The 18,974-nt window shown below is 44.8% G+C and overlaps 2 protein-coding genes across 2 annotated transcripts in view; both read right to left on the bottom strand.

Moving 5' to 3' along the window:
• The window catches only part of LOC109934975 (natural cytotoxicity triggering receptor 3 ligand 1-like), a 33,452-nt gene extending 16,685 nt beyond the window's left edge, over positions 1 to 16,767 (bottom strand). The window contains exons 1-5 of the mRNA XM_048607035.1: positions 16,650 to 16,767; positions 9,649 to 9,987; positions 8,862 to 9,176; positions 7,627 to 7,737; positions 531 to 590 (exon numbers count right to left, since the gene is read on the bottom strand). Coding sequence (XP_048462992.1) covers positions 531 to 590; positions 7,627 to 7,737; positions 8,862 to 9,176; positions 9,649 to 9,987; positions 16,650 to 16,701 — 877 coding nt within the window. The 5' untranslated portion in view covers positions 16,702 to 16,767. The remainder of the gene's footprint in view (positions 1 to 530; positions 591 to 7,626; positions 7,738 to 8,861; positions 9,177 to 9,648; positions 9,988 to 16,649) is intronic.
• The window catches only part of LOC109934977, a 225,473-nt gene that overhangs the window by 149,870 nt on the left and 56,629 nt on the right, over positions 1 to 18,974 (bottom strand). The window lies entirely within an intron of this gene.

Here is an 18,974-nt window from a genome sequence, read left to right as displayed (position 1 = left end):
CTTCACCTGATGATGGGGCTATGCTCCGAAAGCTTGTGATTTCAAATTAAAGCTGTTGGACTATAATCTGGTGACGTGAGACTTCTGACTTTGTCCACCCGAGTCCGACACCAGCACCTCTGCATCAAATTTACTTAAGTTACTGTGTTCCATCAGTAAGCTAAACAACCACTGTTCAAGGCTCTTTGAGTGACTGCTTTAACACTGCCCAGTTGGTGGAAACTTTGAAAGTTAAGGCAGTTTGACCTTGCAGGTTTAGTGAACTGAAAGTTTACTTGAATGTCAGCCCCATGGAAATCACTGTGTAGATACGCACCAAGTGCCGTGCTTTAATGGGCAGGATTTTCTGAGCAGTGGCAATGGCCCTTTGCTTTTATATAAGAAAGAAGCTCCTCATTTCTGAGAGGAGATTCCACTCGAGGTACCCTCAGAAATGTGGAGCCATATTTCCATTCTGGCTGTTCTCTTCTAATGCAGGACTGTCAGAGGAGCAGCAAAAATCAAAATTATATACTTGGCACAGCATTTACCTTTTGGAAGTAGCAAAGACCTTTCAGATTCTTGTCTAGCTTCTTCTGCTTCTTGTTGTCCTTCAAAACAATGAAGTCAAAATATGTCAGGCTTGTATACAAAATACATTGACTTGTATCAATGGTGTTTGCTTCTTGTTGCCCTTAAAATCAATGCCATCAAAATACATAGCCATGAAATAGAGTCAGAGTCATGGAGTTGTACAGCACGGAAACAGACCATTCGATTCAACTCATCCATGCTGACCAGATATCCTAAATTAATTTAGTCCCATTTACCACCATTTGGCCCATATCCCTCTAAACCCTTCCTGTTCATGTACTAATGCAGATGCCTTTTAAATGTTGTAATTGTAACAGCCTCCATCATGTTCTGTAGTAGCACATTCTGTACACGCTCCAGCTCTGTGTGAAAAAGTTGCTTCTTGGGTTCTTTTTTAATCTCACCCCTCTCACCCTTTATATCAATGGCATTTGAATCCTGAATGGGACAGTATTACAAGTGCACCATTCTCTCAGTTCTTCAGCCTACTTCTATTCAGACATTTGAAAACCAATTCAACAAGACATTTGTCTCAATCCTTTCACTGCCCAAGATGAATACAGCAGTACCAACTACCTGGTTATGGATAGTTTATGAATGAATCTGTTCAGAGATACAAATCTCTACAGCAGGTGGGGCTTCAAATCAGGCCTCCTTGCTTGGAGGTAGGAACACTACCAATACGCCAAATGAGCCCAGTGTCTGGTTATAGTGAATAACCAAAAGAAAACTGTCACAATTAGAGCAAGTAGGATTTCAGCAATATTCACACTTATGATGCCAGTAAATAGCAGGCAAAATTGTTGTTGGAGAATGAAATAAGTTCACTTGTGAATTTTGTTCGCTCATTAAAATATGATTTCCACATTGGTGAACAGTAAACTGAAGCTAGAGAGCAGCAGAAAATTCAGATCTGTTTTTCACCCATTCACTAAGTTAACTGATGGATTGTCAACTTATTATCATGTGTGCTGCATTTTAAATATTTTAATTTTCCAATTGGACTTTAAATGGCAAGTTCTGAATCTTACTGATGAGTGGTGACTGCATTTCATTTTTAGATTTACTCACTTCTATACAGCTTCAAATTGTCGAATCCTTTGCCAGGTAACTAGATGGTGCCAGTTTCAGTGAGAGCTCTCAAGCCCCAACCTGCAGAGTTTGTTAATGCAAAAGGCCTCCAATCCATTAATGTTGACCTTATCTGTGATCATTGATGCCAGATCTTGGAGCTCAGTGCTATATATCCTGGGAGCTGCCAGGAGAACACAAAGGTTCCTACCTCTTTTCAAGTTCCTTGGGTTATGCAGGGATGGCTGCTGAGAGACAAGACCTAACCCCTTCCAAATACAGCTCACAAAACTTTTACAAAACCCTCAGAGTGACACAAATGGAGATACACCACAGTCCATACTTCCAACAGTGTCACAGTGGAATAGACCACAGGTTTGTTAAGATAAGGTTTCAATGCCTCGAGAAGTTTTACAGTGTAGGCGAGAAAGGATATGTTATATGATTATGGCATACTGCACCCTTCACAACTGGAAATGACAAAATCCTGAATGTGGAGATAATTAGTGGTCAACAGTAATCTTCAGAGGAGGAAGATGAGGATCAGGACAGTGACTAGGAGGGAGCTTAGTGTTGGTGGCAGTCAGACAGCACTACAACATGGCACAATAAGCGCATGGCATTGGTTGCTCATGAAGTCCCAGTGAGTGGCTGTGGTCTTCTCCAGCCAAGTGCAACGTTTTCTTTGTTTCTGAGGTAGGAGCCTTTTGTCCACCATCACCCGTTGCCTAGTCTTCACCCTCATCACCCTCTCAGCCTAGTTGAGATTCATTTTTTCATGCAATAAGACATAAGGAGGGTTGGGTATAATGGAAGTGGATGGAAGGGCAGTCAGCGATAATGCATGAGCAGGACAGCAGGTGAGGTGTCCCCAGTGAGTAAATAGGAACCGTTAGTAATTTGCATGGCTGAGAGGGTGACTGCGGCTACATGTTTTATACAACAGTCGACACGTCGTCATGAGAGGACTGCGTGGTGGCAGAGTTCAAATAAGTGGTGGCCTTGAATGTGTAAGGTAGCGTACAGAAGGTGGTGGCACTAATCCTTGTGAAGTGGAGGAAATCATTGCTGGGTCTCCTGCTTCACCTGAGACACAGCACTGACTCAGCCACAACTCAGTCCAAGCTAGACGAGCCTGAACAAAGAATGCATAACGTACAGCACCGAAACTGGCCCTTCAGCCCACCATGATTGTGTCAACCATGATGCCAATCTAAACTAATCCCATGTGCATGCACATGATCTGTATCCCTCTATTCCCTGCTTGTTCTTGTGTCTGTCTGAATGCCACTTAAATATTGCTATTATATCTGTTTCTACCACTTCCCTTGGCAGTACATTCAAGGCACCTACCCACTTTGTGTAAAAAAAAGGCTTTCCTCACACATTTCCTTTAAACTTTTCCCCTCTTACCTTAAATCAATGCCCCCTATTATTTGACATTTTCACCCTGGAAAAAGGATTTGATGACCTGCCTTATCCATGCTTCTCAATTTTATATACTTTTATCAGGCTGCCCCTCAGCCTCTGACACTCTAGCAAAAACAATCCAACTTTGTTCAACCTCTCCTTATGGCTAACACACTCCAATCCAGGCAACATCCTCACCCTCAACAACTTCTCTTTCAATTCTTCCCACTTCCTACAGACAAAGCAGGTGGCCATGGGTACCCTCATGGGCCCAAGCTATGCCTGCTTCTTTGTAGGTTACGTGGAACAATCCCTCTTCCGTACCTACACTGGCCCTAAACCCCACCTCTTCCTCCGTTACATTGATGACTGTATCGGCGCCGCCTCGTGCTCCCAAGAGGAGCTCAAACAGTTCATCCACTTCACCAACACCTTCCACCCCAACCTTAAGTTCACCTGGACCATCTCTGATACCTCTCTCTGCTTCCTGGATCTCTCTGTTTCCATCTCTGGCAACCACCTGGAAACCGATATCCATTTCAAGCCCACCGACTCCCACAGCTACCCAGAATACACCTTCTCCCACCCACCTTCCTGCAAAAATGCCATCCCCTACTCCCAGTTCCTTCGCCACCGCCGCATCTGCTCCCAGGATGAAGTATTCCACTCCCGAACATCTCAGATGTCCTCGTTTTTCAAGGACTGCAACGTCCCCCCCTCAGTGGTCGAGAAGGCCCTTGACCGTGTCTCCCGCATTTCCCGCAACAACCAAAACAGAATCCCCCTCGTCCTCACGTACCACCCCACCAACCTCTGGATCCAACACATCATCCTCTGACACTTCCGCCATCTGCAATCCGACCTCACCACAAACATTTTTCCCTCCACACCCTTATCTGCTTTCCGGAGGGGCCATTCTCTCTGGGACTCCCTTGTCCGCTCCATACTCCCCTCCAGCCCCACCATCCCGGCACTTTTCCCTGCAACCGCAGGAAGTGCTACACCTGCCCCTACACCTCGCCCCTCACCCCCATCCCAGGCCTCAAGAAGACTTTTCACATCAAGCAGATGTTCACCTGCACATCTGCTAATGTGGTATACTGTATCCGCTGTTCCCGTTGTGGCCTCCTCTACATCGGGGAAACCAAGCGGAGGCTTGGGGACTGCTTTGCGGAACACCTACGCTCGGTTCGCACTAAACAACTGCACCTCCCAGTCGCGAACTCCCCCTCCCATTCCTGAGACGACATGTCCATCCTGGTCCTCCTGCAGTGCCACAATGATGCCACCCGAAGGTTGCAGGAACAGCACCTCATATTCCGCTTGGGAACCCTGCAGCCCAATGGTATCAATGTGGACTTCACAAGCTTCAAAATCTCCCCTCCCCCTACCGCATCCCAAAACCAGCCCAGCTCATCCCTGTCTCCGTACCCTAACCTGTCCTTCCTCCCACCTATCCCCTCCTCCCACCTCAAGCCCCACCCACATCTCCTACCTACTAGCCTCATCCCGCCCTCTTGACCTGTCCGTCCTCCCTGGACTGACCTATCCCCTCCCTAACTCCCCACCTACACTCACCTTTACTGGCTCCATTCCAGCCTCTTTGACCTGTCTGTCTCCTCTCCACCTATCTTCTCCTCTATCCATCTTCTATAAACCTCCCCCTCTAGCCTTATTTATTTCAGACCCCCCTTCCCCTCCCCCATTTCTGAAGAAGGGTCTAGGCCTGAAACGTCAGCTTTCCTGCTCCTCTGATGCTGCTTGGCCTGCTGTGTTCATCCAGCTCTACACCTTGTTATCTAACATCCTAGTAAACCTCTTTTGTACCCCCTCAAAAGCCTCCACAACCTTCCTATAGTGTGGCAAACAGAACTGCACACAGTACTCCAAATGTGGCCTAACTAAAGTTATATGCAGATGCAACTTAACTTGCCAACTTCTGTACTCAATGCCCTGATTGATGAAGGCAAGCATGTCGTCTGCCCTCATTACTACTTTATCCACTTGTGTTGCCACTTTCAGGATCATGGACTTTTACTCCAAGATCCTTCTGTATATCCATGTTCCCAGGTGTACTGCCATTTACAGTATACTTTCCTCTAGTATTTGACCTCCCAAAATGCATCACTTCTCACTTGTTCAGATTAAGCTCCGCCTGCCATTTCTTCACTTGACTTTTCAATCTTGAAAGTGGAGTCGCAGGTAGATAGAACAGTGAAGGCGGCATTTGGTATGCTTGCCTTTTATTGGTCGGTGCATTGAGTATAGGAGTTGAGAGGACATATTGTGGCTGTAAAGGACATTGATTAGGCCACTATTGGAATACTGCATGCAATCCTGGTCTCCCTGCTATAGGAGGTGGTTGTGAAACTTGAAAGGGTTCAGAAAAGATTTACAAGGATGTTGCTAAGGTTGGAGGGTTTGACCAATACGGAGACACTGATTAGACTGGGCCTATTTTCCCTGGAGCATTGGAGGCTGAGGGGTGACCTCATAGAGGTTTATAAAATCATGAGGGGCGTGGATAGGGTAAATAAACAAGGTCTTTTCCCCAGGGTAGGGGAGTCCAAAACTAGAGGGCATAGGTTTAAAGTGAGAGGGGAAATATTTAAGAGGGATTCAAGTGGAAACTTTTTCATGCAGCAGGTGGTGTGTGTATGGAATGAGCTGCCAGGGGAAGTGGTGGAGGCTGGTACAATTACAACATTTAAAAGACATTTGGATGTGTATATGATTAGGACGGTTTAGAGGGATATGGGCCAAATGTTGGCAAGTGGGACTAGATTTATTTAGGATATCTGGTCAGCATGGTCAAGTTGTACCATGTTCCGTGTTGTATATCTCTATGACTCTATGACCTATGTTCTTTTGCATCCTTTGACAACCTTCCTTACTATCCACAAGTTTATCAATTTTCATGTTGCCTGCAAACCTATCACCTACATTTTCATCCAAGTCATTTGGATATATTACAAGCAACAGAGGTCCCAGTACTGATCCTCACAGAACATCACTGATCAGAGACCTCCAGTCAGAAAATCACCCCTCCATAACTATGCAATTTTGTGTCCAACTTATAAACACGCCATGGATGTCATGTGACTTAAGCTTCTGGATCAATCACCATGAGGGGAACATCATCAAATGCTTTAGTAAAATCCATGTAGAAAACATCCTCTGCCTTACCCTCATCAACCATTTGTTACTTTCTCAAAAATCTCTAAAATTCATGAGACAAAACCTCCCTGCGTTAAACCGTGCTGACTTTCCCTAATAAATCCATTCTTCTCCAAATGCAGGTTCTCCAAATGCAGGTAAATCCTGCCCCTAAAAATCTTCTCTAATAATTTCCCTACCACTAATATATAGCTCACCGGCCTATAATTTCATGTTGCTTTTACATCATTCCATGATCTTCTGACATATCTGTTCCGTTATCTTCCACTGGCTATTGGGAGACTGATGGCATAATTGCATCACAGTGATTATGCCTTTCTTAATTCTGAGTTCTACCCATATGGCCTCGCTGGATGTGCCCTCCAAGACGTCCTCTCTTAGTCCAGTTGTGACATTCTCCTTTATCTGTGTTGCAACTCCCCCATCTCTTTTACATTCCTCTTTATCTCACCTGAAATATCTAAACCTGGAACATGGGGCTGCCAGTCCTGCCCTTCTTTCAACCGAGTTTCTGTAATGGCGACCACATCATAATCCTGCGTACTACCCAGGTTTTAAACTCATTTGCCTTACCCGTTATACTCCTTGCATTAAAACAAATACACTTCAGACGACTAGTCCCACCGTGTTCATTAACAATAGCCCTGCCTGTTCTTCCTATCAGACTTACTTAACTTAACAGCGACCTTTTCCTCAATCACACCACATGCTGACTGACTGCTCTGTTTCCCATTGCTCTGCCACTCTAGTTTAAATTCACCCAAGTGGCACTAGCAAATCTCCTTGCAAAGATATTGGTGCTCCTCCACTTTAGATCATAATTATAGGAATTGAGTTGAAAACTAGGAAAGTTATGTTCAATTGTTAAATTGCAATAGAATAACGAAAACCTGATTGTGCAAGGACTAGATAATCTCAACTTCAGGTTTCAGTAGGAGATACAGCAAAGATGAAGATAAGAATTGTTTTGTGCAGTGAATAACAATGGCCTGGAATTTACCCCTAGCAGTCTGGTGGAAGTGGAGGTAATCAATGATTTTAACAAGTAATACAATGTGTACAGGGAAATAAATCTGTAGGGATCTAGCAGGTGAATGGGACCAACTGGATTGCTCCACATGGACTAGGTAACCTGTATGACTCTGTAACTTGTAATGAAACAGCGTTGCAGTGAAACCGATAATGATCACAATGGGGCCAAACAATGTTAGTCAAAACCACTGTCAGAACAGTAAAGCTGCCCACAGATGGTAACTACTTGTCAAAAAACAATTCCCTTTTCACATTACGACAAATATTCAACACTTTCAGACAAGGTGCCATGCAAAGATCTAATAACCAAATAGTTCTCTTAGAATATATAGTCAGTCTCTATGAATATAAAAATGACTTTACCTTTCGATTTTTTGTACCGGATACAAAGTCCTACACAAACTCCTATACATATTGCACAGAAAATAAAGCCAGCAACGCCTCCAATAATGTGGTATACAGTTGGTATTTTTTCTGTTAAAGTAGAAAACATGCACAACTCTTTCAAAACTTGCATCATTTGCATATATTCATTAGAAGCTTTATTGTCCTGTTCTGTTAATCGGATCAATTTATTTTCAAGAAAATATGGTAGAACTGAAATAATTTATGTAAACATGTGATATGTGTTCAACATTGTGCATTGTTTGAAATTAATTTTTTATGCGTTTAGCCTTATGCTAAATTAACTAGGCTTGTTTTTTAGTCATTCCAGACAGATACCTAAAACAGGAATCTGGGCTTTTGGGTATGTTGCTTAGGGTCTAGTCTTGTCTGGAAGAGCCCACACTAGAAAATGAGTGAAGTAGGTTGCAGCTTTGTCCTGTTTAAGAATTCTTCAGTAACCCCAACAACAAAAATTTACATTTTCAAAGAAAACTTTCCAATGAAATGAGGAGTAGCATCAATGCAGTTTGAATTCCAACCACACCCATGATCAATGATCAGTTACAGTGCAGAGATCAAAGTTCATACAACATAGCTGCACGTCTGCTCGACACTCCCTATTTTTGCTTTGGTATATCAAGCTGTGGCATGTGGACATCTTCTGCTATGTAAAGAGAAGGGACCTGTATTGGGATGACACTAATCTGTGAAGAGCTGGGCATGGCAAGTAGAAAGATAGAAAATCAAATTTAGGGGAAGGCAGTGACAAAGTGATAATTTCACTGCAGATCCTCAGACTAAAGTAGAGGGGACATATGTTCAAATCCTACCATGTGGATGGTGAAACCTGAACTTAATAAAAATCTGGAATCCAAAGGTCACCAAATGGCAACCATGCAACCGTTGCCAATTGTGCAAAAAAAAAACCCTTCTGGTTCACTAATGTCCACTAGAGGAGGAAATCTGCCATCCTTACCCAATCTGTCCTACATTTGATTCCAGACCCACAGTGATGTGTTGCCTCTTACCTGCCCTCAGGGTAATTAGGGATTGGCAATGAATGCTGGCCTAGTCAGTAATGCCCACATCCCATGGGTGAATAAAAGAAAGGGAGAAATTACAAAACTGGAAAGGCCATCTAAAGAACTAAATATTACAAGGTTATAAAATTACAAATTATAAGCAAACTCTTTACTCTCACTAGGTCTTACCTGCAGCACTGTCAGCATCCAGTGTAAAATGGTCAAAAATGGTTTTATGTTCCACTACACATCTGTAGTCAGTTTGTTCATTCAACATTGGTTCAGTTTTCACTTTAATGGAAACACTGAATGTTCCATCACTGTTCATAACGATATCCTCAGTTGAATGGCTTGTTGAAACATATTCCATTTTTCCATTTGATAACTTGAACCAACTAACATTGATCGGTTTAGGATAAAATTCTTTAACATCACATTCCAAAAAGTGCTGTACACCGTTTTCAGTTTTGATTTCTTGTTTAGACATGCTGACTTTTGGTTGGACTGTGTAAAATAGAATAGAGTAAAGTTGTTAATATATCATTGTGGATTTTACTAATTCTTGCTCTGAGAACCTAGCATTGCTTCAGTTCTTTACTCCCTTTGCTATTTTCATTTGTTTTAACCTGCAGGATGATCAGTTGAATGTGGACACTGGTGGAATGGAAAGGTGAAGATGACAAGACCCTATCATAGTTGTGGAGAGATTTTTGTGTGATTTTGATGTTCAGTGTTTCTCTTCACACTTTCTTTGTTATACCTCTTACTATTGCTGCCCTAACCAAGGTCAGCTGGCTTTGTAAAGACCGCAATGTTGATGGTTGTTATTAACTGGTGTGCTCACTTCGTCATCAGCAGAGTTAGGAGTTTGATATCTTTAAGATTGAAATAAACATTTTTGCATATAGCAGTAAATACCCAGTACTCTAAGTAAAATTGCATGTTATGGAGCTGAAATTGATGTTCTCTCTCCTACCTGATACTTGCATCACTGAACTCTTTTCTTCTTTCTGGGGAGTAACTAAAACAATGCAGGTGTATGTTCCTTCTTCATAAAGTTTCACATTTGGAAGGTAAAGTGAAGCATTTCCTTTCCGTAAAGCATTGTCAAAAATCTTTGCTCCATTTCTGATTGGTTGATGATTTCCTCCATTGAATACATACACATCTTTCTGGACTGTTTGTGATGTTAAAACCCATTGAACAGCTACATATGAGAGGTCAGATTCTGGTTCTTTATATTCACATTTTAAAAGAGCATCCTCATTTGCTAAAACTTCCAGTGGTGAGGGAAAGATCTCCACTTCTAAAGCTCCTATAAAATAATTTAATATTTTAAAATGGTAATATGCATAAACACGCCTCAGTATCTCAAATAGATAGAGAATTATTGTTACAATCTTAGTAGGGACCAGTATCAATTTTCTAAAAAGAGCCCTGAAATTTTCAAAACACATAGATTCACAAGAGTTCATGGTTAAAACAGAAGCATTTTTACTATACAGGAGTCAAGCAAAGTATACACTAAATCCTTTGATTAACCCTTACGCTCTATACCCAGAATCAGTATCAGTTCAATGTGAAGTAACAGACAACTTATGATTGGTTATAAACTATAAATTATATATTAAAGACAGTGTCAGAAGTTAGGAATTAGTTTGGCAATCCACTCAGCATAAGTCTAATCAGTTTCAGTCAACAAGCGTTTTTGAAACTATGTCTTCCTCACAAGATTTTCAGGTATTCTCCTCCTAGGCTTTCAACACTATAATTCCAACCAGACTAATATCCAAACTCTGAGACCTAGGTCTCTGTTTTGCCCTCTGCAACTGGATCCTTGACTTCCTGATCCACATAGGAACAGGCAACGACACCTCCTCCATGATAATGCTCAAAACCAGCTCCCTGCAAGGCTGCGTACTCAGCGCCATACTATACTCCCTGTACGCTCATTAATGTATATCCAAATTTCATCTTGACTCCATCTACAAGTTTGGTGATGACACCACCATTGCAGACCGGATCACAAATAGCAACGAGACAGAATACAGGAAAGAGATTGAGTGCTTGGTGGTGCGTTGTAAACATAACAATCTCTCCCTCAACATCAGCAAAATGAAACAGCTGGTCATTGACTTCAGGATGCAAAGTGGAGGGCACGGCCCGTCTACATCAATGGTGCTGAGGTGGAAATGGTCAAGACCGTTATGCTCCTAGGAGTGATGATCACCAACAACCTGTCCTGGACTGTCCACGTCGATGCGACAGTCAAGAAAACACAACGACGTCCCTACTTCCAGATAGTAGGAACTGCCGATGCTGGAGAATCTGAGATAACAAGGTATGGAGCTGGATGAACACAGCAGGCCAAGCAGCATCAGAGGAGCAGGAAAGCTGACGTTTCGGGTCGGGACACTTCTTCAGAAATGGTGGAGGGGAAGGGGACTCTGAAATAAATAGAGAGGGGGGAGGCGAAGATGGAAGATGGATAAAGGTATAGATAGGTGGAGAGAAGACGGACAGGTCAAGGAGGTGGGGATGGAGCCAGGAAAGGTGATTGTAGGGAGGGAGTTGGAATGGGGGTTGATCACTTGAGGGAAGATGGACAGTTCAAGGAGGCAGGGAAGAGGCTAGTAGGTAGGAAGTCGGGGTGGGGGTGGGGATTGGTCAGTGAGGTGGGAGGAGCGGATAGGTGGGAGAAAAGACGGACAGGTCAAGGAGGCAGGGATGAGCTGGGCTGGTTTTGGGATGAGGTTGGGGGTGGGGAGATTTTGAAGCTTGTGAAGTCCACATTGATACCGTTGGGCTGCAGGGTTCCCAAGCCGAATATGAGGTGCTGTTCCTGCAGCCTTTGGGTGGCATCGTTGTGGCACTGGAGGAGGCCCAGGATGGACATGTTGTCCAAGGAGTGGGAGGGGGAGTTGAAGTGGTTCGCAACTGGGAGGTGCAGTCGTTTGTCACGAACCGAGCGTAGATGTTCTACAAAGCGGTCTCCAAGCCTCTGCTTGGTTTCCCCGATATAGAGGAGGCCACATCGGGAACAGCAGATACAGTATACCACATTAGCAGATGTGCAGGTGAATATCTGTTTAATGTGGAAGGTTTTCTTGGGGCCTGGGATGGGGGTGAGGGGGGAGGTGTAGGGGCAGGTATAGCACTTCCTGCGGTTGCAGGGAAAAGTGCCGGGGGTGGTGGGGCTAGTGGGGAGTGTGGACCGGACGAGGGAGTCACGGAGAAGCGGTCCCTCTGGAAGGCAGATAAGGGTGGGGAGGGAAAAATGTCCTTGGTAGTGGGGTCAGATTACAGGTGGCGGAAGTGGCGGAGGATGATGCGTTGAATCTGGAGGTTGGTGGGTTGATACGTGAGGACGAGGGGGATTCTGTCTTGTTGTTATTGCGGGGAGGGGGTGTGAGGGATGAGTTACGGGAAACATGAGAGATGCGGTCGAGGGCATTCTCAACCACTGTGGAGGGGAAATTGCGGTGCTTGAAAAACAAGGATATCTGGGATGTCCCGGAATGGAATGCCTCATCTCGGGAGCAGATGTGGTGGAGACGAAGGAATTGGGAATAGGGGATGGCATTCTTACAGGATGGTGGGTGGGAGGAGGTGTATTCTAGGTAGCTGTGGGAGTCGGTGGGCTTGAAATGGATATCGGTTTCCAGGTGGTTGCCAGCGATGGAAACAGAGAGGTCCAGGAAGGAGAGAGAGGTATCAGAGATGGCCCAGGTGAACTTAAGGTTGGGGTGGAAGGTGTTGGTGAAGTGGATGAACTGTTCGAGCTCCTCATGGGAGCATGAGGCGGCGCTGATACAGTCATCGATGTAACGGAGGAAGAGGTGGGGGATGGGGCCAGTGTAGCTGCGGAAGAGGGACTGTTCCACGCATCCTACAAAGAGGCAGGCATAGCTTGGGCCCATGTAGGTGCCCATGGCCACCCCCTTTGTCTGTAGGAAGTGGGAGGAGTTGAAGGAGAAGTTGTTAAGGGTGAGGACGAGTTCGGCTAAGCGGATAAGGGTGTCGGTGGAGGGGACTGGTTTGGGCCTGCGGGAGAGGAAGAAGCGGAGGGCTTTTAGGCCATCTGCATGGGGAATGCAAGTATATAGGGACTGGATGTCCATGGTGAAGATGAGGCGTTGAGGATCAGGAAATCGGAAGTTTTGGACGAGGTGGAGGGTGTGGGTGGTGTCATGGACGTCTCCCCCCTGGTAAAAATACATTTTCTCCACCCTGGTAAAAACTCCGCTCCCTCCGCTCCAACCCTAACCTCACTATAAAACCCGCTGACAAGGGAGGCACAGTTGTAGTATGGCGCACTGACCTCTACATCGCTGAGGCCAGGTGCCAGCTCTCTGACACCTCCTCCTACCGCCCCCTTAAATCATGACCCCATTCCGACCACCAAAACATCTCCCAGACCATCCACAACCTGATCACCTCAGGTGACCTCCGACCCACAGCCTCCAATCTCATCATTCCCAAACCCTGCAGTGCCCGTTTCTATCTCCTTCCCAAAATCCACAAACCTGACTGCCCTGGTCAACCCATTGTCTCTGCCTGCTCCTGCCCCACCAAACTTATCTCCACTTATCTCGACTCCATTTTCTCCCCACGGTCCAGGAACACGCAATCTACATCCGTGACACCACCCACGCCCTCCATCTCCTCCAAAACTTCCAATTCCCTGGTCCTCAACACCTCATCTTTACCATGGACGTCAGACCCTATATACTTGCATACCCCATGCATATGGCCTAAAAGCCGTCCGCTTCTTCCTGTCCCGCAGCTTCCTTTCTCCTTCATTCAGCTCTACACCTTGTTATCTCAACGTTTCTACTTCCTCAGGCAGCTAAGGAAATTCATCATATCTGTAAAGACTGGCCAATTTTTATAGATGCAGTAGAAACTTTAAGTTGATCTTCTAAACTCTGAAAAAAGAATGTGTTGGATTCTTTCCAATCATAGAAATACTGCAGACATTTTACTCTTCTTTTCAGTGTCCAAATAAAAGAGTCTGAACATCTGGCATTTTGCTAATCCATAAAGATGGGTTCTTTCTTTAAATAACTGAAGTTCTGACTGAAAGCCTATAGATTGCCGACACATGGCTACATGTTTGCTTGGAGATGGCAAGAACTGTAGATGCTGAATTCAGAGTCAATACCGTGTGGAACTGGAGGAACACAGCAGGTCAGGCAGTAGCATCAGAGGAGCAGGTGAGTCGATGTATCGGGCCTGGACCCTTTGCTTTCTACTTTTCTTTTGTGCTGCTTTATGCTCATTAAAATGACAGTGTTAGACTGTTTATTGCAGTGCCGTGCTTTTCTTTCTGTTCTTTATCTTGGCTTCTCTCTCCTTTCTGTTATTATCTGTTGTTACTGCTTTGGTTTTGCTTTCAGGATAGTTTATTAGAAGGACACATTCTGCAGTCAATAAGAGAGCAGGCTATATTGGACGGGATACTGTGATAAGATGGGTTTAATTAACGACCTTACACTAAAGCATGCCACCGAGGTAGCAGTGAGCATAATATGATTGAATAAAAACCAAAAGAACTGCGGATGCTGTAAATCAGGAACAAAAACAAAGTTGCTGGAAAAGCTCAGCAGGTCTGGCAGCATCTGTGGACGAGAAAACAGAGTTAACGTTTCGGGTCCGGTGACCCTTCCTCAGAACTGCGGAGGGTTCTGAGGAAGGGTCACCGGATTCGAAACGTTAACTCTGTTTTCTCCTTCACAGATGCTGCCAGACCTGTAATATGATTGAATGTTATTTTCAGTTTGAAGGGGATAAAAGATGGTCCAAGGCAAATACGTTAAACATAGTTAGGAGCAATTACAAGGGCATGAAATTAGAGCTAGTTAATGTAACGGTGGCATGGTGGCTCAGTGGTTATCACTGATGCCTCACAGCACCAGGGACCTGGGTTTGATTCAAGCCTCAGTCTAAAGATGTGCATGTTAGGTGAATTGGCCATCCAAAATTGCCCACAGTGTCCAGGAAAAAGTCAGCTAGGTGGATTAGCCATGGGGTTTGCTGGGATGGGGATGGGATGCGCTTGGGTGGGAACCTCTTTGAAGGGCCGAATGGCCTGCTTCTTTACTGGAGCGATTCTAACCTAAACTGGCAAATTAGGTTAAGAGATATGGCAATTGAAATGCAGTGACAAACATTTAAGAGAATACATCCAGAGGATAGTTACATTCAACAAGAAGGACAAATTTCAAACGAAGACACACCATCCATCGTTAACTAAAAAAAAGAAAAATAAATCAAACATTAAGAAAAAGCATATAATTGCGCAAAGTTGATTGGCAAGTCAGATGCACGGGCAGAATATTTAAAAACTGCAAAGAATGACTGAAAAGTTAGTAAGGAAGGGGAAAGTAGAGTCCGTGAGAGAGTTAGGTTAAACATTACAACAGAAAATTAGAAATGGAAAGAAAGTGATCAAGAATTAACGATAGATACCAATATTTCTATAGATATTTTCAAAGGAAAAAAGTTAACAAAGTGAACATTGATCCCAGATAAAGTGAATCTGGTGAATTAATAATGGATAATAAAAGAGATGACAGATGAACTCAATAGCTATTTTGCAATTGATCTTCATTGCACAGCATACGAGCAACACCCCAGAAATATCTGCAGGTCAGGAAATGGAAAGGAGCAAAGGAACTCAATAAAACTACAGTTGCCAGGGAAATGGTACTGAGCAAATTGTTGAAACTGGGGGCTGAAATGTCCCAGTGTCCTTAGTACGTCAAACTTTGGTCTTAAGCAGCTAGTGATATCGATGATATGTGATTTTAAAATGCCAAGACTTCCTAAATTAAGGATAAATTCCATTAGATTGGGAATGCAAATGTAACTCCTTTATTTTTTAAAAAGGAGTAAGACAGAAAATTACTGGGCAATTGGTTTAACATCTGTGATGGGGAAGTTGATAGAGGTATTACTAAAGTTACAGCAGGACCCTTTAGAAAAGTTCAAGTTAATCAGACAGGGTCAACAAGATTTCGTGAAAGGGAATTCATGTTTAACAAATGTATTGGGCTTCTTTGAAGAAGCTTTACTGCAGATGAAAGGAAACCTGGATGTATTCTCATTATATTTCAAGAAAGCAGCAATCAGGTCAGCCTTGAAGTTACGAAATGGTGAAGAAGTCTCAAAGGGCTGCTCCTAACTGGTCATTTTCAGATTTGTACGTACGAGAACAGCACTTCCGGAAATCACAGCGCCACAGAGTCGTGAGAATGTTCAATGTAAACAATAAGATAAATAATTTAACATCGTTTCTTCAAAAAAATTCAACTGACTATGAATCATTGCATTTGCGTCTTCAGTTTGTCAAACGGGATATTAGGATAAATCACTGCAGTGATATCACTTGAAAGAAAATAAGTTCTGAAGACTCGTACCTGACATGAAATGTTAACTCGGGGTTGTCTCTCCACAAATGCTGCCACACCTCTGGGGAGTTTAACCAGCGCGCTCTGTGTTTGTTTCAGGGATATTTACTAGATGGATACATTGAAAGCAAGGTGACCACACACAAAGCCGAAACTTCCGTTTTGGAAGCAGAATCGCCTTCATCTCAATACGTTTTTCCAGGAAGATACATATCTCTGAAACCTTGAGATTTACCAACATTTCCAAGTTACTGGTTTTATTACTTCTCTCACACACAGCCACGTATTTATTCTGATAAAGGTCAATTAAGAATCAAGCTGCACAACCTTTTCACATTTGGCATTCAAATAAAAATCACGACTACAAATATTTCGATTCCTGAAAAACGTTGTAAAACATCGTCATTAAAGGCTAAATCCACGCAATACAGCAGAATGCTTGAAAACCCTCCCCGCATATCGGCCTGAAGCAGAATTAAAGTTTGAGCTTTGTCCTGACGGATGTATTTGTTTAGGGTTTCCAACGCTTAAGGACCAAGAGACACCAAAACTCTTATATTCTTACCTATTAGTGAAGTGAAAAGTACGATGACAACACAGAAAAGTGATATTCCCATTCTTTTAAACTAGAAAGCATAAACTTATTTTTAAATCCAGGGAATAGATTCTTCAGGCTTCCAAACGAGATGGTTAATTTTACTTTCGTTTCATCGAATCACGCCCAGTTTTATGGAATCAAATGACAATTTTCCAGCAATATCAGATTAAAACACTGGATCGCCATACACTGACACGGATTTTATTCGAAAACAGAGTTTTTTTTTAAAAAAAATTGTTTATACCTAAGCGAAGAGATTGTTTAGAATTTTACACAAGATTGTTTTTTTTTGCGCATGGACAACCAATCGAAATTTTGAACTCATTCGACAAGCAGCTAGCTGTTTGTTTCCTCTCCTCTATCCCTCTTCTATCCGCCTCCCACTCTCTCCCTATTTATTTCAGAACCCCCTTCCCCTCCCCCTTTTCTGATGAAGGGTCCAGGCCGGAAACGTCAGCCTTTCTGCTCCTATGATGCTGCTTGGCTTGCTGTGTTCATCCAGCCCTGCACCTTGTTGTCTCGGATTCTCTAGCATCTGCAGTTCCTACTATCTCTGATTCAATTTTAACCCCACTGCGAAGCCTCTTCTAAGGATGCCTAGCCTGAAGAAGTTACCCTCCTCCCTCCGGACAAACCTCAGGGGATCTCTCTCCCACTGTAACTCTCTGGTAATCTCTTTGGCCCTGAAACTGCTCTACCATGTCCTGAAGCAAACCAGGTACTACAGCCACATCACCTTCCTTAGCACCTGCCTATGGAACCAGATCATCCCCATTGGACTACAATCCACATTCAAGCCTTCCCAATTTGGCCCCAACCGTGACAATATCTACACTCATGGCACTGAGATCCTTCAGAAGCGTTTCTCCCTGCGACTCCTGAAACACACACTCGCAGCAATGCGCCGGCATCTCCAGGCACTACAATCAATCCTACCCCAGCTCAGAGCCTCCCTCTCCCAGACCTGCAAAGGACCTCTCCTGTTTTTCATTCTTCGTAGGATCCACAGCCTGAACTCACAATTCTACTCAGCTTTATTGGACACTAAAAACCGTTAAGTACAGTAAACTTACTGGTGCCTACCACCCAAAACGGGCTTCCTCCACCCCCCCAAATCCCCAGCCGTACCCAGGACCTTCCCCACAATGGGTCCGCCGCCATTGGCCATGAGGCCACTATCGGAGAACCCACAGATGACGTCACATCCGCCACCGCCAGGTTCCCCACTTCCGGGACAGCAAACACCATCGCTGCCGTTGCCACCGACACTGAAGTCGCAACTACCGTCACCGCTACCGCCGGCGCAACTCCGCCCACCGCTGACGCTGACGCAACTCCGCCCATTGCCGACGCAACTCCGCCCACCGCTGACACCGACGCAACTCCGCCCACAGCCGACGCCGACGTCGCTCCGCCCACAGCCTCCACAGCCAGTAACTCCAGAGGGGACAATAGCACCCAGCCCTGCCGAGTCTTCACCATCCCCCCAGACCTCCCCCTTACTGAGGACGAACGGTCAGTCCTCAGTAAAGGGCTCACCTTTGTCCCCTCCACCCACAGATCAATGAATACCGCTCACGCTTGGACATAGAGCAGTTTTTCCGCCGCCTCCGCCTCCACCTCCACGCTTACTTCTTCAACCGCGAACCCAACCCTCCCTCTACTGACCCCTTCTCCCGCTTCCAACACACTTCCTCCTCCTGGACACCACCCCAAGGCCTCCTACCCTCCCTCAACCTCTTCATCTCCAACTGCCGTCGAGACATCAATCGCCTCAACCTCTCCACCCCTCTCACCCACTCCCCCACAGAACGTGCAGCCCTCCGCTCCCTCCGCTCCAATCCCAACCTCACCATAAAACCCGCGGACAAGGGAGGCGCAGTTGTAGTATGGCGCACTGACCTCTACATCGCCGAGGCCAGACGCCAACTCTCCGACACCTCCTCCTACCGCCCCCTTGATCATGACCCCACCCCTGAGCACCAAACCATCATCTCCCAAACCATCCACAACCTCATCACCTCAGGTGACCTCCCACCCACGGCCTCCAACCTCATCGTTCCCCAACCTCGTACTGCCCGCTTCTATCTCCTTCCCAAAATCCACAAACCTGAATGCCCTGGTCGAACCATTGTCTCCGCCTGCTCCTGCCCCACCGAACTGATCTCCAACTATCTGGACTCTATCTTCTCCCCCTTGGTCCAGGAACTCCCTACCTATGTCCGTGACACCACCCACGCCCTCTACCTCCTCCAGAACTTCCAATTCCCCGGTCCCCAACACCTCATCTTT

This window comes from Rhincodon typus, chromosome 17 (assembly GCF_021869965.1).
Source record: "Rhincodon typus isolate 14 chromosome 17, sRhiTyp1.1, whole genome shotgun sequence".
NCBI classification, from domain to species: domain Eukaryota; kingdom Metazoa; phylum Chordata; class Chondrichthyes; order Orectolobiformes; family Rhincodontidae; genus Rhincodon; species Rhincodon typus.
The sequence above is the reverse complement of the archived record's forward strand: the minus strand, read 5'-3'. Positions and strand labels throughout refer to the sequence as shown.